We start from the raw sequence: 21620 nt of genomic DNA, 5'->3' as shown, positions 1-21620 counted from the left end.
GTGACTAATGACAAGCAATAATCATTTCACCCGTCCTAATCTTCATTCATGAAATCGGACAACACAACATATGGCCACATACATACCTCTTTAGCCTCAAAATATAGGACTACTCAAATTTATCAGCCCCTGCCGCCTGCCGCACACTTGCGTGTACAGCACTCGGTTTACAAAACGTGCGACACAACGGCAGCCGAAAAGTCATAACTCACAACGGTGAAGTGTTGTTTTAAAACTAAGATCAGATTAAACATGTCTAGAATTGCCAACTTCCTGAAAAATAAAGGACACCTCATTGACAAGGATGGCCGACCTGATTGCCCTCAACCTGGTTGGCATGATTTTTTTTATTTTTTAGCTAATTTGTTTTTGTAGGTGAAACATTTTTTTGACTATTTAAACCTGAGTTGAATAAGATATATATTTTTTGAATGATATAAACACATGGAAAAGTTATTATCCAGAAATTTACTTGAATAAAAACTATATTAACTTCCATCCATCCATCCATTTTCTGAACCGACTATTCCTAACAAGCGTGGGGTGCTGGAGCCTATTCCAGCTGGCCTCCATCAAAATAAATATCTCTCAAACAGAAACCTTTCCTGCTTAACTGTATTAATATAAAACAATAAATAATAAACAGAACATTCATCCTGCAACTTAACAATAGCTCAATGACACATTATATGGAGACATCTTATTTTATTATTTATATTTCAACATTGTCATTCAGTGTTCTAAGAGTCAGCTTTAGAGTACAGTCAGCTGAGTTATGACTCAAACCATGCTTACAATGTGGTAGACATGGGCTACCTCTACGGCAGTCACCTGTAATTTAGAAGAAAAAAATAATAATTACTGTATATATTTATAGTTGGTGTCGTATACCAACTGCATGTACAGCAAAAATTATAGACAACTTGTAATAAATGTAAGGCTGTGTGTGTTTACTATTCATCAATGATTAAATTGATGTATTATGTATTTTAACATCATTCTTGCCAGTCAAGTATGTTTTCCATTCAACACAGATATTCATTGCACATTTCCATATTAAGCTTGATCAGAGAGTTAAAGAAACATTCTTTACATACCATATCTAACGCTGGGGTTGCCTGGTGGGCAACAAATTTTTTTGGGGCTCTCCTAGTTTAGTTGTGCCTGCCTCGTACAGTGTTCCGCATGTGTCCTACACCATTGGAAGCTTGTTTCTTGAGGCCGATCAGTCCACCATCGGGGCTATGGTAAAAGTGTGCCAGCAGACAGTACAATGCGCTTGATAGATATTTTCTCGCACTTTCTCAACCCGTTTTGCTTCCTAGTCCTCTCTCTATTTTTAGTAGTACTTCTACCGCGGGTCAGATTATCGTTCTTCTACTATGTTCTTCCGCAAGCAACATTACGTCGGGCCAATAAGATGATCAGATTCTGTGTCGTCATATATGTGACGAATGTGCTGTCAGCTCATTGTTCACAGAGCAGGAAGTCCTTGGAACTTTACCATAAGTTGTCACATAAAGGGCACTTTAGTTCATTAATTCCATTGACATTTTACGGACTATTTCTGACTCTTGCGATCTTTTGGGACAAACAACTCAATACGGAACGCATACTTATAGTTCTAATTACGGGACGATTCCGTATTTCAAGGGACGGTTAGCAACCCTAAACATGTCAGACACTCGTCTCAAGGTCTCATGAGACAAAAAAAACTCACCAAAATTACTTGCACTTATGGCGCTAGGCTTTAGTTACAGCAGTGGTGACGTTCCTGCTACCCCCTTTCCCTCCTTGCTCTCCGTTTCAATGAGCATTTAAATCGCAGCTTTCCACAATTACATCCGCGATTTAATCGCAAATGCAATTACTCAAAATTCATTTTTGCATCTGGAAAGACATTCATAAAGACATGCCTTGTTCTTGTTTAGAGCGTTTGCAAATGTTTAATTTCTCTTTCTGTAGTGACAGATGAGGACACCGTTAAAAGGTATTATGCAAAGTTTGAAGAGAAGTTCTTCCAGACATGTGAAAAAGAACTGGCCAAGATTAACACATTTTACTCAGGTAATACATTTTATTTCAACATATATTGTACATAATGCAGATTAGACAATAAGTGATGGTCATTGTTCTATAAAATGTTATCTCTCATTTTTATTTTCCTATGTCTTGCAGAAAAGCTGGCTGAGGCTCAGCGGAGATTTGCCACTCTACAAAATGAATTGCAGTCATCATTGGATGCCCAGAGGGAGATTGCAACCAATGGGCGGGGTCTGCGAAGGAGGAAAACAGTGTTTACCCTATCACAGCAAGAGAGATGCAAACACAGGAATATAAAAGACCTTCAGCTGGCCTTCTCCGAGTTCTACCTCAGTCTGATCCTATTGCAGAACTACCAGGTACAGAAACAAAAAGGGCATTTCAAAATGTTTTGTGTCAGACTTGCTTATCTTCTGATGTTCAATGACCCCATCATGAAATGTAAATAATTTGTTTATGTTCGAACAATAATAAAAACAAATAGGTTAAAAATATAAGGGCCATAAAAACTTTGAGTGGAACTCCTGAAGTGGAGTGCAATATTTTCGATGATGTTCTCATCTCATTCTCGCTTATCCTCACTGTTGTAAATAATTTGTCCCAGTGAAACCATCATAAAGGCAGCACAGGCAAGCTTTTAAGAGAAATTATAACTAGTGGAAGTTAACCCTTCTTATAATCCATTGTTTTGAAGAAGAGCTACTCTTAAAAAGATAAGTATGTTGCCATCCACCCATCCATTTCTTGAACTGCTGTGCTACTGTACTTTCCGTCAAAAAAAGTTAGGCTGCAGCCCTGAATAATGTTTATCATCATGTCATGCTGTTTCTTGTTGTGTCAATTGCAAGCTGAAGATGACTTAAATTGCTGTGGAATTTTTATTTAAATTAATGTAGAATGTGAAACTTAAAATGGTTTGGGTTAGTCGAGAAATGTAAAAGAGCTTGGACATCAGAGATGTCAAAGTTGAAATAGCATATTTGTGGATTCCGCAATTACTGTGTGAACTTGCGTACGTGGCATAAGACACTTCTGCAAACACAAATGCACAACACCCCCACTGCTTAGACAACCGCCTTAAGCAATCAATTAGTTGCTGCTTATCAGTGGCTTAACGCTGTTACCTAATTCTAATCAGTGCATGCAACAAAACTCAGTGGAGCTTTGCTTACCTTCCAGCTATGATGTCGTAATTTACCACTCCAGACCCAGACTGACAATGACGCTTGAGTGAAACCAACAATGGCTAATTTTAGCCTACTTAACTGCAGACTGTTGTGCAAAATCACTTCCTCATAGAAACATTTCAGAAATTGGAAGAAAACTACACATAGTTGGCTAATTTCACAATTGGTGGGTGTGCAGGCATTGAGGACACCCAACTCTTTGTATACAAACAATAACAATTCTTTTTTTCTATTTTCCCACTTTTGTGCTTACGTGACTGAAGTCCATTAACCACTATTTCTCTCATTCTCTGTATGTCTGCAGAACCTGAATTTCACAGGCTTCAGAAAGATCTTGAAGAAACATGATAAGATTTTGGATACATCACGGGGTGCTTTTTGGAGAGTTGCCCAAGTTGAAGTGGCTCCGTTCTACACTTGCAAGAAAATCACGCAGCTCATATCTGAGACTGAGGTAAACAAATTTCATATATCAGAAGGGTGGCCCAGTCTGAACAGGGCCAGATCCCATTTGGACACTTGCTATAAAAATAGTGTGGATGGTCAGTCCTGAGGAGGAATCTGATTGGAATCAGATATACCTGCATTCTGAATGCAACCATTGTTAGTCTTTTGCATTGTCGGTCTCCATTTATTGACAGCCTACACCAGCTCAAATGAAATGACTTGAAACTAAATTTAAGGGAAAAAAAGGGAGATGATTATCTGAGTTTATAGTCCCTGTAATGTAAAAATAAAATAATGTACTGTATAAATGAGGCTTCAGAATCATGGATCTGTTGACTCATAAGTCAAGGCAAGACATTGAACCCTAATTTTCTCCCAGTGGGCCTGGCTACGCCTTGCATAGCAGCAGTGCCCATTGACGTATGAATTAGTGTGAGAATGGCTGAGTGTGAGCCAAAGTGTAGATAAAGCACTGTACGGTCTGTTGACCAGTCACTATGTTTGCTGAATGTGAAAATGCTGTAATGCTGCAGACATGTCCCACACAACTTTCAATTACCAATCAAATTTGTTTGTACATCTTGCGTATGCCTACACATCTCTATATGTTTGAGCCACGAAAATGTATCTGCTTAAAGCCTCCGGGGGCTGGAATATATCCCACCGATTGGTCATGGGGCCTTTTCACACCATGATATGGCGTTAGTTAACATTTAGCTTGCGGGCTAACGGGCTTCCAGATGCCACGGACTGGTGGCAGGCTCGTCCAGTATGTTACCACATGTCAGGGTGTGGTCTCCAGAGACACTTGAAGGAACTTTAACACTGCCCACTTGATTCATAACCCTGCTCTGCCAAATGAATTCTCGAGATATTTGTGAGTTCACAAACTCCCGAGAATACATCTTGTATCGAACCCGTTGATCTCCACCAATCACAGAGCGACATTGTGTTTGGGGGACGGGATGTGCAGCTGTGATGAAACCAGCGCCGACGCCGGGGCAAGCAAACAAACCTAACATGAACAAATGGACGCTGCAATTAATTCTGTTCTTGCAGAATTACTCACCGTTTCCTTGTTGAATGTTGAACAGCGATAGGCGCTTCATGCATTCCTAGCTGGTAAGATGTTCGTGCTTTTCCCCCCTACGACAAGAACGAAGACGACATTTTCATCCGTGGCCGTGATTGGTTAAAACAAACGAGCACAATGCCAACAGCCAATCAGCTCTAAGTATTGTACAGAATGTCCCACCTTTCCCGAGCAAATTGCTGTGAAGCAGTCCCAGATTGATATTGTGGAGAACTCCCATGAGTGAAGCGCAATATCAATCTGACTATTGTCAAGTTACTCGATTCAGCATGTGGCTCACAGCATAGAATCTTGTTGCTGTCTTTCAGGCATTGGTCACAACAGAGTTGGAAGGTGGTGACAGGCAGAAGGCCATGAAGAGACTGAGGGTCCCTCCCTTGGGAGCTGCACAGGTGAGACACGCATTCAGATGATATATAATGTATACTCTGGGTAAGGCTACACAGCACTGTAAAAATGCCAATTTTGACACCAAAATATACAGTGAGGTCAACTGTGGGAATTCCATTCTGGGATGGTGGATGACCCCTGATTTGTTCATATGACCAAACAAGTTTTGTTCTCGTCTTTTTTTATATTTTTAGTTTTACTTAACTATGTTTGTCGAAATATTATATCATCATCATCATCATCATCATCATCATTCATGTATCTATTTTCCTATTGTATTGGGTTTTATTATTCTTCGGTTCTTCCAGTGTTCTTCTGAGGGAGCCCTCTGCCCCGGGAGCGGTGGTTGGCTGCGGCTGTCTGGGTGCTGTCCTGTGGGGCCCGGGTGAAAGTTGGGTATCCTTCCCACACCTCCGCTGGGCACCTTAGCGGTTGTGGGTGATGTGCTGCTCTCGGGGCAGATGGCTCCTCTAGTGATGTTTTCTCTCCTGATGTGTACCCAGCCATATTTCCATAAGTTATTTTGGATGGTCCAGATGCATCCAGATAGAGTACTAACTGTATGATTTACATCACTTCCGTCTTGTTTTTCTGTTTTGATCTGTTATTTTGTGTTCCTTACACTGTTTCCGCCTTCTTACAGCCTGCTCCTGCTTGGACCACCTTCAGAGTTGGACTTTACTGTGGTGTTTTTCTCGTCTTAGTGGTCACTGTCATTATTACAGGTATTACACAATTTGGGACTACTATTTTTGTTGCAGTACATTGTAGTAGTCTCAAGAAGGTATGAACATTCAACGCTTGGCTCGTTTTACGCTCTTTTGGATTTATTGCTTTAGACCAGGTTTAATGCATACTTGATTCACAAAAACAAGCAACAGAAGTACGATTGTACTACTAATCGTTTGGTGGACTATTATAATGATTATATACGAGATGGATATGTGTAACTCATAAAATTAAACACAAAAAACTATTACTTCCAGATCGTCTTAAAATGTATATTTCCAAAATTGCTTCACCACCATCTTTTGTTGTTTGTGTCCTTCAAGGCAGCCATTGTAAAACACATGGGACTTTCCTTAAAAAAAAAAAAACTTAGACACCACATTGGCAAGGGCTGGTCCTGCATATGATATTGTAAATTGAGAGGCCACTTTTTTTTAGTAATCCATCAAAAATAAATTGATGTAATGTAACTGTAGTTTACGTATTATTTGAAACTGGTTTGTCAACCTTTATAACATTTATGACAAGCACGTTTGTAATTTTGTGTTAAAAATCAATTTATATCGACGGCATTTTGATGATTTTAACCTGTGTGAATCAGTCAAACTTGGAAATGTAGCTTTATTATCAGTGTTGTGCTCAAATGTTACACTCAAAATTGTCTGCATTTCTTTAAACAATTAAAAAAAAATTAGGTCCAACATTATGACGCAAATTTTGCAAATCAGCTAAACAAAAAACTTAATGAAACATGCATTCAAGTAAGGAAAACATAAATGTGCTGTCATTTCATTGCAAAAATCAGCAAAGTTGGAATACGAAAATTTTTCTTCTTTAATCCGGCAGTAAGTTGGTGGCCAGAAAATAGTCATTAAATTTAATGCATCAAATACAGTCTAACATTCCACACCTTTTTTTTTTTTTTTCTTAACTGGAACTATTTGTGGTTTAATTTACCCCTGGTCGAAAGCGTTAAACTAAAGCCATCTCAAAAAATTGCCGACTTCAGTCAGCAGAGCAACTACACTTTAATTGTGCTTTCATCTCTTTGCTCATTAGCATACAGGAAAATGTTTACATTCCTACATTTTGAATATTTAAATGGCAACGTGACACATGTCAATTGGAGAAGTGCTCCCTGAACAAATAGCAAGCGAAACGAATGGGTTGAGGAGCAATGTGGAGAAAAAAATAGTTATGGGTGCAGTTTTACTCTAATTTGAAGAATATCAAACAAAAAAAGTTCCCCAAAAAGCAGACACCAAAAAACTCCATTTCTCTCTTTTTCTTACTACTTTGTACTCAGATTAATTTGGCCATTTCAACCATCTTTTTGACCTACTGTCATTATTGGGTAATCTAGTCTCATTGCTAATTAAATTAAGCTTTAGAAAATGGTTAGACTCTTTAGTTTCCTTTTTTTTTGTCTGTACCTTTTAATTCCATACACCTTTTTTCAGGAGCTGTCATGTTTCCCATCGCTGACGTTTGGCCACTGATCAGAATTTACAGAGGAGGCTTCCTGTTAATAGAATTCCTCTTCCTCTTAGGTAAATACACATGCGCACACGCGCACACGCTCTGTATCTTACTATTTCTCAATAATCTTGTACACTGTACCCCTAAACTAGAACATGCTTAAACCTGCAGAGTTTTGATGGTATTATTTAATAGAATTCATTCTGAAGTGTAGATGAATAGAATATTCATACGAATATTGTGATAAAAAATGATCATGCAACAATGCTCACAATAATGTTCTATATAACTTTATCTTCAGTCTGGCGGTGTTAAGATAAATGGTAGAGCACCTGCGCCATGCACTTAGGCTAGTCCTCATCAACGCAGGCGACCCTGGTTCGATTCTCGGACCGAGCAGCTCTTTCCTGCAAATTCATTCGTGAACAAAAACCAAAGATACTTAAACTCCTCCAGTTGGGGCAGGATCTCATCACCAACCCGGAGAGGACACTTTTCTCCACCGTCCTCCGACTGAGGAATATGATCTCATATTTGGAAGTGGCGATTCCCACCCTAACTGCTTCACACCGGGCTGCGAACCGCTGCAGTAGAAGGGAAAGATTGCAGCTCGATGAAGCCAACATGAACGCATCTGCAAAAAATATTGCAATACTGCCGTTACCAACTGTATTTAGAAATTCTGTTCATAAAGGACATGAACAAAAGCGGTTACAAATGGCAGACTTGGCAGTGTCCAAACCTCACTGGAAACAAATCCGACTTAATGCCGGCAATGCAGTCCAAATTCTGACACTGGTTGAAGATAAATAGAAAAAAAATCTGCAGACAAAAACTGAACAGTCTTGCTAACTGTTTGCATGCTAGAAACCACCAGCTTTCGGGGGGCATTCTGGGGGGGGAATGAAGCAAATCAAGATAAAGAGCAGAAGCGTGTCAACAACAGCTGAAACACGTCTGTCAGTTTCCATATAGAAGAGCAGCTGGGTAAAGCATTGTGGAGGCTCCCATGAAGAGTTACGCAACAGTTATTAACACATATTAATTACACTTGTATCTCAAGGCACCAACCACCACTGTATTGAACAATAATTGAATAAATATTGAAGTAATTAATTGTTGGAATAATAATAATAAATAATAAATGTTGACATATTTAGCGCTCCCCCTGGGGACTCCCTCGTCCTGCTGGGGGACTTCAATGCTCACGTGGCAGGGCTCGACAGTGCGAGCATTTCACTCGCAAATGCGGGCAACATTCAAGTGCGTGCTGGTGAAAAAAATACCGCTCGCACAGCGTGAGTGCATTAATGCTCCCTCTGCACTATGTTTAAAACGTACATTCGAAAGTCACCGTGTCCTCTGCTGGCTCTCCCGTAGCAACTAGACTAAATCGAACAGTATTTGAGTGAAACATGACCCGCTGCAATGTGATTGGCTGGCTACTTCCTGATCGGGCACAGCATACGCGTACACATGCACTGCGCAGACTACAATTTACATACAAACATGTATGGCACTATTCCACCAGACTGGTTCCACACCGAAGCGGCATTTTTTGTCAACGGATGTTAGTGTCTCCATGGGACTTTTTCGGGGCCGAGCGGTTCCGTTGCAACCGCTGTGTAGATCCCTTTCGGCAGTGGTTCTGCAGCGCCGGGGCTTAGGGTTAGGGTTTTTCTTTCTTTCTTCCCGAGTGAGGGCAGGATGGAGCGGGAGATCGACAGGCGGATCGGTGCAGCGTCTGCAGTGATGCGGTCTCTGTATCGGTCCATCGTGGTGAAGAAGGAGCTGAGTCTAAAGGCGAAGCTCTCGATTTACAGGTCGATCTACGTTCCCACCCTCACCTATGGCCACGAGCTGTGGATCTTGACCAAAAGAACAAGATCCCGGATACAAGCGGCCGAAATTAGTTTCCTCCGCAGGGTGTCCGGGCTCTCCCTTAGAGATAGGGTGAGTAGCTCGGTCATCTGGGAGAGACTCAGGGGCCTATTCACTAAAGGTTTGCGTCGCCTTTGCACCGCACTAACCGGGAAAAATGGAGCAATCTGCGAGCGCCTAATTCACTAAACGCGCAGATGGGGAAATCTGTCACCAAGGGCTCTGCCGAACAGATTGTGTCACTGTGCGCCGGTGTTAGTTGCGCGTATGTAAATGAGGTCATTTGCATAGATTTGACGCAAAATATGCCCACCCCAATGCAAATGAGACTCATTGATATGCAGCGTCTAATTCACTAACGCCAGCGCAAATCGCCACACCGCGTTTGCGTGACGCAAATAACGTTTTTGGAAAACATGTATTAACTGCTCCAACCTCGATCATGACAGTAGTACGTCCCATTTGCAGCACAACATCAACGGCAGATCACGCGGAGGAGGAGGAGGAGGAGGAGGAGGAGGAGGAGGAGGAGGAGGAGGAGGAGGAGGAGGAGGAGGAGGAGGAGGAGGAGGAGGAGGAGGAGGAGGAGGAGGAGGAGGAGGAGGAGGAGGAGGAGGAGGAGGAGGAGGAGGAGGAGGGAGGGAGGGAGGGAGGGAGGGAGGGAGGGAGGGAGGGAGGGAGGGAGGGAGGGAGGAGGAGGAGGGAGGAGGAGGGAGGAGGAGGAGGGAGGAGGAGGGAGGAGGAGGAGGAAGAAGGAGGAGGAGGGAGGAGGAGGAGGAGGAGGAGGAGGAGGAGGAGGAGGAGGAGGGAGGAGGAGGAGGAGGAGGGAGGAGGAGAAGAAGGAGGAGGAGGGAGGAGGAGGAGGAGGAGGAGGGAGGGAGGAGGAGGAGGAGGGAGGAGGAGGAGGAGGAAGAAGGAGGAGGAGGGAGGAGGAGGAGGAGGAGGAGGAGGAGGAGGGAGGGAGGAGGAGGAGGAGGGAGGAGGAGGAGGAGGAAGAAGGAGGAGGAGGGAGGAGGAGGAGGAGGGAGGAGGAGGAGGGAGGAGGAGGAGGAGGAGGAGGAGGGAGGAGGAGGGAGGAGGAGGAGGGAGGAGGAGGAGTGGAGGAGGAGGAGGAGGAGGAGGAGGAGGGAGGAGGAGGAGGAGGAGGAGGAGGAGGGAGGGGGAGAGAGAGAGAGAGAGATGGAAATCTATATGTTTGGTTCAGGAGAAGCATTTTACGATCATTTTTTACGTGTCAGATTCATACTGTACACCCACGCCAACCTCTGAAAACATATTTTTAAAAAACGATTGCACCAATAATTTGTACTTTTATGAATGAATGACGTCGTTGTCGTCCTCTCTGCTCTGTACAGCTTAATGGTGCTATAAACGCTTACTCTCGGTCCAACCTCACTTTCTGATAATGTCATCTTTCTCGCAACTGTTATATAACAACCATGTTCTTGGCGCAAATCCATTGCCATGTGTGGTAAATCAGGTGCAGATTTGCTCCAAACTGTCAGTTTTGTGGGCGTGTTTGCGCCGGTATATGATTAGAGCAATATCCTTAGTGAATAGGTGGGTAACTGGGCGCAGACTGCGGGTGCAGTTGTGGTGCAATATTTCGCGCTATTACCTGACACAGCGCATTCTTAGTGAATATGCCCCTCAGAGTCTTGCCACTGCTCCTCCGCGTTGAGAGGAGCCAGCTGAGGTGGCTTGGGCATCTGGTTCGGATGCCTCCTGGACGCCTCCCTGGGGAGGTGTTCCGAGCATGTCCTACCGGCGGGAGGCCCTGGGGACGACCCAGGACACGCTGGAGAGACTATGTCTCTCGGCTGGCCTGGGAACGCCTTGGGATCCCGCCGTAGGAGCTGGTTGAAGTGGCCGGGGAGAGGGAACTCTGGGCTTCCCTACTAAAGCTGCTGCCCTCGCGACCCAACCCCAGATAAGCGGTAGATGATTGATGGATGGTTGACATGATTAATTAAACAAACACAAAAGTAGGTACATACTGAAAATAATACGTTTAATTTATCACATACGTATTTCATTTAGCCACTTTTGGTCATTCATACATCTGCTGTTGCATGAAAAAAACTTTACAAAATGCAGTCAACATTAAAAAAAACAAAAAGAGGTTCAAATGTAACCATATTGAGTTGCTGCATTGCTTCTTCATACACTGTTTTAAGTTATTTCTGTGCATATATTAACAGCTAAACAATTGTGTGTCGCACTGGCCTCCTTTGATTTCTGTCCTTACACCGTTTGGCTATCTCACACATGCACACACACGTTCTCCATGCACATGGGTTGAGTTGCAATCGACACAAATGGTCTGTAGTCACAATGTGGCTAAATTTATTGTTCTAATGAAAAGCAAAACTGCCAGAAAGTTGCACTTGTGATCATGATCGCAAATGTATTTTGTTGCTCAGTTCTTACAGAATTAGTTTTATTACTAGAATGCTGGTGACTCGCCTCATAGACATAATGCTAGTAAGGTAAATGAATAGGTATCTTCTAACATGTTTTTTTTCTTGTTAATTTTGTTCTAGGTATTAACACCTATGGATGGAGGCAAGCTGGAGTCAACCATGTGCTTATATTTGAACTCAATCCTAGAAATAACCTATCTCATCAACATCTGTTTGAGGTTTGTACAAGCACAGATGCATGATTAAAAATGTATATTATATTATAATATATATATATATATATATATATATATATATATATATATATATATATATATATATATATATATATATATATATATATATATATATGTGTGTGTATTAGGGGTGTTAGAAAAAATCGATTCGGCGATATATCGCGATACTACATCGCGCGATTCTCGAATCGATTAAAAAAAAGCGATTTTTTATTTATTTATTTATTTTTTTTAAGAGCTCAGAATTGTTCATTCGGTAGTCTTACCGATTCAACGTCTTATCATCATTGCCTTTTTTTTTATGTGTGTGTGTGAATCGATTTTTAAACTTCCATTTTTAATGGAAAAATATTCAACAAAACATCTGACTTCGGGTTAAGATTCACATCTTGAGCATGGAAGAATGTTATATGAACGGAACATTAAGCCTTAATATTTTATTTTAATGCTGTTCAAACATGAAACAGATTACAACCTCTATAAGACTGAAATTTCAGATCAATAAATAATACATTTTCATATAATTCTTACACTCTACAAGCTTACTGATTAGTATTTTCTAAATTTGAATGAAAAAAAATCGCAACAATCGACTTATAAATTCGGATCGGGATTAATCGATATCGAATCGAATCGTGACTTGTGAATCGTGATACGAATCGAATCGTCAGGTACTAGGCAATTCACACCCCTAATATATATATATATATATATATATATATATATATATATATATATATATATATATATATATATATATATATATATAGTATTTTTTTTTTTTTTTACACATTGAAATTAATATTTTTTTTAATGAATGAATTATTAGTTGGCACTAAATCCTACACACTGTCACTTTAAGAAATAAAAATCCAGACAATGCAACGGATGAGGAAAAAGTTGTATTTTCTACTTATTTATCAATATACTTTGTCCTAATTATATTGTTTTTTAACCATTTATTTAAAAAAATAGTTTTTTTTCCTTGCAAAGACACAGAGCCATGGGTTGCCTACACCTGGTTTAGGAGAATGGAACTTGTTAAACTGAAACATGCTAGAGACATCAAAGGGGCTACAATTTGTACCCTGGTAGTTATTTCATGTGCGCTTATTTTGTTGTAATTCTGTAAAACTACTGCAAATCCTGTGTTTAAATTAGGTTGCGCTATTTAGCAGAATTTGGGAAATACTTCAGAATGTAATTATAATTTAATGGCAGTACGACGTACTTACTGCTAACATGATTTAACCCGCAAAGACACAAAAAAACAAGTTTTGAACTTGCTCTTAAAGAATTCAAATTTATCATGGCTTGGAAAATATGCCCGCATCACAAAAGACGGTGATTGCTAATGCAAATGAAATCATGACAGCAGTTTATTTGGCTGATTTGGTCTTTTTGTCTTCAGATTGCAGGCCTTTTGGGGGTGTTGTGGTGTGTCAGCCTGCTGTCATGCCTATTTAGTGACAGCATTCCAGTGCCGATGCAGGTCAACCCTTTGGCTCTTTATGGCTTCTTCATTGTCTTCCTTATCAACCCATTCAAGACCTGCTACTACAAGTCACGCTTCTGGCTCCTCAAACTGCTGGTAGGTAACATCGCTTACTAGGGATGGGTACCTTTCACGTTTCAACTGGTACTGTTTCAATTCTTGGTACCTGAGAATCGATATCGGTACTCAATGATACCAATTTTTGGTACTTTTGTTTTCACTCTCACTCTCTCTCTCTCTCTCTCTCTCTCTCTCTCTCTCTCTCTCTCTCTCTTTTATTTTATTTTATTTATTTATTTGGGGGTAATAAATGTTCATCATTGTTTATTTAACAGTAAAATCTTTTTAAAAAACAATTTAACAATTCCATTTCAATATATAAACCTTGACAAACAACAAATATTTAAAATTTAAAACAAATTTGCCAGAGAGGAACAGTAAAAATAAATGTGTAACATTTTACACTTGAAGTATAATTAATAGACATAAATTGATATTACAAAAAAAAAAAAGTATGAAGCAAGTTCTGTCCGATGAACAACACAAGGAACCAAGTTAGTAAATATATACAGTACACGCCAAAAGTGGACACACCTTCTCATGCAATGCATTTTCTTTATTTTCAGTCTATTTACATTACATTATATACTAGGAATGTCACGATAAGGGCAATATCGTGATATTAAAACTGCCACAATATCGTCGTCGTCATGTTCACAATATTTAAAAGGAACACATCTGTTATAGTCATAGTCAGGTTGATTTCCATTTGTGCAAATCTAGCACCCTCTCGTGGCTATTTTATTAGTGCAATTTAATTTTCATTAGGGCTGTTTTGGCCTTCTGTGTTTAAAATCTATGCTAATTGTCAGATGAAGGGGAGCCTAATTTGCTTGTGAAGCGATCAATGTGTGCTTGCCAAGTAAGTTTACCAAGTACCAAGTGCCTCAATGTTGTTATTAGAGATTGTAGGTGGTTGATATGCATTGCTGTTATGCACAAAAAAAACACAATGCTGTGTTGTTGTTTTTTTTAGTATGAGCTCTCTTTTTTTTTTCCTTTTTTTTTTTTTTCTCAATATTGTGATCTTTTTTAAATATCACCAACGCCCCCACAATATCGTGACAATTATCGTCTTGTGGCCTTCATATCATGATAATATTGTATTGTGATGTTTGGATATCGTTACATCCCAATTATATACTTAAAAAAAGGTGAACAATTGAAAAAAATTTACATATTCCAGTTTCTTTAAAATAGTCACTCATTGCTCTGATGATTTTTTTGCACACTCTTGTCATTCCCTCTGAGCTTCAAGAGTAGTCGCCTGAAATGTTTTTCCAATAGTATTGAATAGAGGTGGGAATCTTGGGGCACCTCACGATTCGATTGCGATTACGATTCGGAGGCTACGATTCGATTATAAAACGATTATTGATTTCCCCCCCAGGCAGCAGAAAAAAAACAATGTATTTTGGTGCTTTTAATGTTTCGTACATTAGTTACAAAAATAGTACAAAAGTCCTCTCAGGCCTAAATAAACTACTATTTCAGTATCAAGTTAACAGTTCAAAACAGTAAATAAAATACTCAAGTCCTCATTCTGTAACAACAGCTTTTAAGTATATTCAGTCTTCAACAGAATAAAACATAGCATTGAGCAAAAATATATTATTTTTATCCACTCAAAAGTGCACTGAGGTATAAATGAAAGACAATGTGAACTACTACTTCAATACAAATGCCTAAAAAAAAAAAAAAGTGCTTTCCTGCTTTTTAAGTTGTGTAAAGATGAACATGTAAACATTAAAGTTTCTCAGAGGTACAAAAAAAAAAAAAAACCCTCAAGTGCTTTTCTGCTTTTTAACTTGTGTAAACATGAACGTGTAAACATTAATGGGATCGTTCGGCTTTTTTAACATGAATCTCAATTTGATCCTCACCTCCCGTGTGTGCGATCAGCGCTGACTTCGGCGTTGGACGAGAGGAAAATAGTCCAGCAAGCTGGCTGGGGTCTCGGAAATAAAGCGTTTTTCTTATAAAAACTTTTTGGTTTCAAAAGCGTGATACATTTCCACCACAATACTCTTTTCTGAATAAAGTCAGACGCCATTACCGCCAGCCACTACTTTTCTGTTCGTTCGTTCGTATCACTGCGCGGCGCCCTGTAGAACGCTAACCGACGCACTGCAGCCAGCTAGCTGATACTTCCGCCTGAAGTTGTTTGCCTTTTCGGAGCAGGTCTGATCTCACGAAGAGGTGGGTTGGTCAGCTCAGCCATGCTTGTTGTTGTTTTGAATCTCGAGGCGTGAGTTGTGGATGTGTACTCTCGGTCCGTCCCAAAAGCGTCCCGAAGACCGCGCGCGCTACTGCGTTTCAGTTCCGCGTACTTTTCGCTCCGGTTCACTTTAGTTTCGCTTCCCTTGGCATATTTATATAATCGGAATTTGGACGTTTGTGAATCGTTCTCGATTGTTCCACGGCCGAATCGTGAATAATCTAAGAATCGGAAATTTTGCACACCTCTAGTATTGAAGGAGTTCCCAGAGGTGAGAATGGCAAGAGTGTGCAAAGCGGTAATCAGAGCAAAGGGTGGCTATTTTGAAGAAGCTATAGAATCTAAAACATGTTTTCAGTTATTTCACCTTTTTTTGTTAAAGTGATACAAGATTTAGAACTCATTTTCCAGTATTGGATTAGGCATTGTGTACAAAGAATAAAAGTGCAAATATCTCTGGCATCTTATTCCCTGAATTTTCTTTTAAACCGATTAAGTATCAAAATACAAACATACCGTATGCAACGCCATTATCCTGGTTACGTGATCGTGATGACGTAACCCGTGCGTAACGGGAAGCCGCCTTCGTTCATTTCAGTGGAAGTTTTCTGACGTAATGGGCAAGAAAAAGACGTCTTCGTCAGTGTAGAGTCCTCAACATGTCCGGTTTCATGTCTTTCCATGTGGGGGTGGGGGTGGCCGTTCCTAATGTGGGCTAAAGCGTACTTATCACATGACATGTAGCTTAGCCTAGCATAATGAAAGTCACCCTGATGTTTGCCGTCCACTTCGACTCGCCGCCAGCTGGATTTGCTAGTTTCATCTGGCTTTCGGTTGGAAACAAATCATTGGCGAGTCCTCCGTGGCTGTACTGCTTTTGAAGAAATGCTTCTTTGTCGTAAGGTGAAATTCCACCTTTGATGCCCGCCGCGGGACGCGCTAATTCCTCATGAGTTCTTTGTGGTCATTCATTCAATGTGTATTTTACGCACTCGATATGTCACAATGATCACGTGACTGTCCAAAATGCCCGATACAGTACTTAATGCAAAAATATTCATAAACAATGCTATAAAATCATAATCGCTCAACATAAATTTGACAATTTTTTCAGGGAAGAGTTAAAATTAACAATTTCACAGAATAACTGGTTAGTTTTTCATAAGTCTTGCGTTCCTTTAAGTACATAACTCCACATGTTCATGCTTAGTTTGGATACCTTCAGTGAGAATCTACAATGTAAATAGTATTGATAATAAATACATTGAATGAGGTGTGTGTGTGTGTGTGTGTGTGTGTGTCCAAACTTTTGGTCTGTACTGTAAATTAATAATTGTTATCTTCGTTTCTTGTGCAGTTGTTTTTCAAGAACATAAAGCTTGTCGAACACATTGAAGTTCGAACCCATGTTGGACTCAAATATAGCAAAAAAAAAAAAGATTTTGTACGGCGACGTGTGCAGGTACAGCAACGGAGGACGCCGCGACGTCTCCCTCTCAGCCGTGCACTGATTGCGGCGAACTGGAGACATTGCCAGCCTGCGCCCAGCGCGGAGACTATCATACTTCATAAACCGTATTTGTTTGGCTTGGTGCCGCAAAAATCTCACTCGTTTGCAAACCCGGAAAAGTATTCTTACCCCGGGATTACACCGGATGCGTGTGCGTTGCGTCTCCGTTCCGCTGCGTCTTGACTGCATGCTCCGGACGCGTCAATTTTTTGTCCAACTCACACCGGCTGCGCACAACTGCGGTCCGGCAGCTCCGTCGTCAACAACTTCCCACCATGTCTCGCATGATCACGCGCGATAATGTGGCATTAAAAACAACGACAAAGACACAGAAAGTCTGTGCTCAAAAGAGCAGCAGAAAGGGAGGGGGACTTTCTTTGACTGAACTCACAGTCCACTCCTGCATTCCATGCAGCATTCCTTTTTAAGTTGTCTTTATAAAAAGGATGTGCCGTATCATATCTAATTTTGTTGCTTTCCACCTCGGTTATAAATCTCTCCTTTCCATGTTCGCCGTTGTTTAAACAGTGAATTAAGTGTTAAGCATTATGACGATTTGCTGAAATGATTGCGAAATAGGAGCTGGCGAGTGTTTTATTCTGAAAAGTAACCGGAAATTTATTTTGAAACTGCGTCAGTCTTCCTGTCCCGCTCGATGTGTTCTGTGCTAGCTTGCTATTTGACGGAGGCCGACGGATGCGTTGTCCGTCAAAAATAGAAAATAGGTCTATCCGCGCGGCGGGTTCTGACGCAGCTGAGACGCAATCGACACGCAACGCACACGCAGCCGGTGTAATTTGAACAATCTGAATGAATGGAAACATATCGGCTGCACTGCCGGAACGCAACGCAGACGCAACGCACACGCATCCGGTGTAATCCCAGAGTTAGCATTGTGAAATCCTGCGTGAGTGTGTGACGTCAGTACGCTGGTGTACATAAATGTTGCGTTCAAGTGCCCCATGGAAAATCGTCAACTGTTCTATTCCCACAGTTACAACTTGCTTCAGAAGCGAAACGTGGCACCGTTTAATTTTACGTGAATCGGTGCTCGAAGTACCGACCCAAATTGGTCCATACCAAAAAAAAGTACCGTCTTCGGTACCCATCCTTATCACTCACTATCAAAATCCACAAATGTTGAATGTAAAGAAAAACTCAACTTTGAAATGTGATTTAGATTTTGTTTTGGCCATTGGTTTGAAAAACCACAAGCATATGAAATGTGACTTGGGAAGAAAATATCACTATTATTATCCTTATTTCCTTTCACAGTTTCGGGTTATGACTGCACCATTCCATCATGTTGGCTTTGCAGACTTCTGGTTGGCTGACCAGTTGAACTCTTTGGGAGTTGTTTTGTTAGATATAGAGTACATGATCTGTTTTTACAGTTTTGAACTAGACTGGAAAAAACATGATGGACTCATCAACAGTGAAGGTGAGACCATTCTCTCAATTACAATTGAATGAAATTGTCTAGTTTTCCAGCAACCCAATCTTACTGTAACAAGATTCAAATGTCATCCTGCTCAGGTAACGATGTGTGTAACACCTACTCCTATGGCGTCCGTGCAGTGGTTCACTGTCTTCCTGCTTGGTTCAGATTCATCCAATGTCTGCGTCGTTACCGGGACACAAAAAGGGCCTTCCCTCACCTGGTTAATGCTGGGAAATACTCCACTTCCTTCTTTGTTGTAACTTTTGCTGCTCTCTACAGCACACATAATAAAGGTATAGTTAAGACAGTTTCGCACAGATTGATGTGGACAATACACAGTAGGAAATGTAACACAAACATTTCAAAATTTTATATATGGGGAAACATAAATTATATTCAGTTAACCACATAATTTCTTTTTTCTCTTTCCAATGAATTTTCCCATGGCCAAACAAAAGGCTTATTTCTATTTAAAGATTGTTAAAATCAGCTGATTGTTCCCTTTGACTAGTCACTATCAGAGATGTTCGTTGGATGGACTGTAGAATTCTCTTAAACCAAGTTGCTTTATGATGAAGTAAAAATTGAGTTCATGGGACAAAGCTATTTTAAGTCAACATTTTAGCCCCCATTGGACAGTATTAGGCTTTGGTTCTTTGTTGATATTCTTATACTGAATTCAGTTCAAGAAAACTGGGGGCAGAAAAGCCTTTCAAAAACAAAACAAAACTTTTCAACAAGAAGCTTCATGGATATCAATCATTTGGAGGTGAATTTGAAAACGTACGAGGCAGTTGTCGTCCTTTATTAATGCATTCTCTTGTAGTTTGCCAGTAACTCTGGCAGCGAAACAGCCCCAGGGTTGTTACCATCACTGTTCTAGCCATGTTCAATAACTCAATCTTTGTCTTGCTGACCCATAAAACATTTGACCAGGCGCCATTCTTTTTTCTTTTTTTTTCCCCTCCATGTATACAGCTCCAAATTTTAATCCATGATGGGTGCTTTCAGTTTCAGAGCATGGGTTTCTTTAAGGTTGTGCTTTTAACTGTTAGTCAAAGTAATCTGTCAGCTCCGAAAGCTATATTTAGCAATCCAAATTTTAGTTTAATTATGACATTAGGTCACATGAGTTTACATGAGGACAACAAAAATGTGCTTTCTGCCAATCTGACAGACTACTTTTGTTGTCTTGCTTCCTCAGCTCAATCATACGATGCCAAGATCTTCTTCTACTTATATATCGCATGCTTGGTGGTCAGCTCATGCTACACACTCGTCTGGGATCTGAAGATGGACTGGGGCCTTTTTGACCGCAATGCTGGAGAAAATACCTTTTTGAGGGAGGAAATCGTCTACCCACATAAGGTCTGTTTGCAATTATTTTGTCTGTCTTTGGGCACCGAGTACCTAAAGTCTGTGTGTCTTTCTGTAGGCCTATTACTACAGTGCCATAGTGCAGGATGTACTGTTGAGATTTTCCTGGATTTTGACCATCTCCCTGAGCACAATCACAAGTGTTCATGGCGTCTCTGACATACTGGCAACTGTACTGGCCCCAATGGAGGTCTTTAGGTATGTAGCTATCCAGCCATGTTGTGGTGTGTTTAAGGAACTATTCTTTGCGTGCCTTCATACCTGTAGTTTGCTTTTTCTCATCCAAATTAGTTGGCAACAATTTCTGTGTCCCCGTTTCAGCATGCATTTACACAGTACAAATTCAGTAGCAAAATGTGCTGCAACAAACAACAGGATTGTTGCATTCTTGGGTTTTTTGGTCAAAACTGTAACAGGAAGATATTTTTGCACGGACTCGTGATTAATATGTGAAAGCAGCACAAGCCATCATATGGTCACAGGTTGCCACCTTTCAAGACATCCACCATCTTGTACAAGTAAACAGGGACCTGATCTGGGCTAGGAAATTTGTAGCATTATGTGTTGAGTGCAGTTTGTGTGTTGTGTGTGTGTGTTTGGACCAGTAGGGTGGGAGTCATCACTTTTTGTCTCTTGACAGAGGCAGAAGCTTTTTACTGTGCTTCCTCGTTTCCCTTTTCTTTCTTGCTGGTTTTGTCTCATGTAGTCTTTTTGTCTAAAACTATCACCCGAGCCTCCCGCTATATTTTCTCTGGAATCAAAATTATGGACTAAGATTTTTACTTAGACTACTCTTCTTGCATTATTATCCATCCATCCATCCATCCATCCATCCATCCATCCATCTTCTTAACCGCTTAATCCTCATACTTTGTCATAAATATTTTGTATTTGTACATTTATGTTTGCACTGGAGAAGGACCTACTTTTAATCTCATTGTACATGTTTATAGCTGTTGTCAATAAAGGCTATCTCAGGCTTTGCTCTCCACGTCACATCATCCACCCTAGATTTTTCATAGATTTTTACCTTTCATGTTTGTTGTTGTCTTGAGACAAGTTTGTTACAATTTTGACAATTTTGTCACTAGACAGGGCTGAAAATCTCGAACCAGTCAAATTTGTCAGTGTGGAAACTGGATGGCTTTTGCTCCTGCCCTTGAACTTGAGATTTCTCTATTCCAGGCGTTTTGTGTGGAACTTCTTTAGGCTGGAGAATGAACATCTAAATAACTGTGGTGAGTTCAGAGCTGTCCGAGACATTAGTGTGGCTCCACTAAATGCTGATGACCAGACCCTGCTGGAGCAGATGATGGATCAAGAGGATGGAGTCAGGAACCGACAAGGCAAAAAGAGCTGGAAACGGAGCTATAGCATGAGTCTACGTAGGCCAAGACTTGCATCACAGTAAGTCTTCCGATATACATGTACAGATTTTGCCAGTATATGTTATCAAGATCCAAAGTTGTAGTGAGGCATATTCATTTTGGGCCAATATTCTTGCTGTTCGTTGCGTAATTATTATTTCGGATGATCAGGGACAGTAACCTCAGTCAGCTATTTGGCGTGGCATATTGGTGATGGCCATCTTCTCATCAAAGGCATTGTTTT

The 21620-nt window shown here is 40.7% G+C and overlaps 1 protein-coding gene across 3 annotated transcripts in view; it reads left to right on the top strand.

Moving 5' to 3' along the window:
- Positions 1 to 21620, top strand: part of LOC144029569 (xenotropic and polytropic retrovirus receptor 1 homolog) — a 34984-nt gene that overhangs the window by 5942 nt on the left and 7422 nt on the right. For 2 of the 3 annotated variants that reach the window (XR_013287152.1, XM_077535733.1), the window contains exons 3-15: positions 1966 to 2067; positions 2179 to 2402; positions 3535 to 3684; positions 5079 to 5162; positions 5804 to 5885; positions 7350 to 7439; positions 11793 to 11890; positions 13320 to 13499; positions 18467 to 18632; positions 18728 to 18925; positions 19837 to 20000; positions 20068 to 20207; positions 21195 to 21416. Coding sequence is in view for 2 of the 3 variants with exons in the window: in XM_077535733.1 (XP_077391859.1) it covers positions 1966 to 2067; positions 2179 to 2402; positions 3535 to 3684; positions 5079 to 5162; positions 5804 to 5885; positions 7350 to 7439; positions 11793 to 11890; positions 13320 to 13499; positions 18467 to 18632; positions 18728 to 18925; positions 19837 to 20000; positions 20068 to 20207; positions 21195 to 21416 (1900 nt within the window). In the remaining variant the exon portion in view is untranslated. The remainder of the gene's footprint in view (positions 1 to 1965; positions 2068 to 2178; positions 2403 to 3534; positions 3685 to 5078; positions 5163 to 5803; positions 5886 to 7349; positions 7440 to 11792; positions 11891 to 13319; positions 13500 to 18466; positions 18633 to 18727; positions 18926 to 19836; positions 20001 to 20067; positions 20208 to 21194; positions 21417 to 21620) is intronic. The other variant, XM_077535734.1, reaches the window with a different exon arrangement.

This window comes from Festucalex cinctus, chromosome 1, assembly GCF_051991245.1.
Source record: "Festucalex cinctus isolate MCC-2025b chromosome 1, RoL_Fcin_1.0, whole genome shotgun sequence".
Classification (NCBI taxonomy): domain Eukaryota; kingdom Metazoa; phylum Chordata; class Actinopteri; order Syngnathiformes; family Syngnathidae; genus Festucalex; species Festucalex cinctus.
Note: the sequence above shows the minus strand (reverse complement) of the source record. Positions and strands in the feature narration are given on the sequence as shown.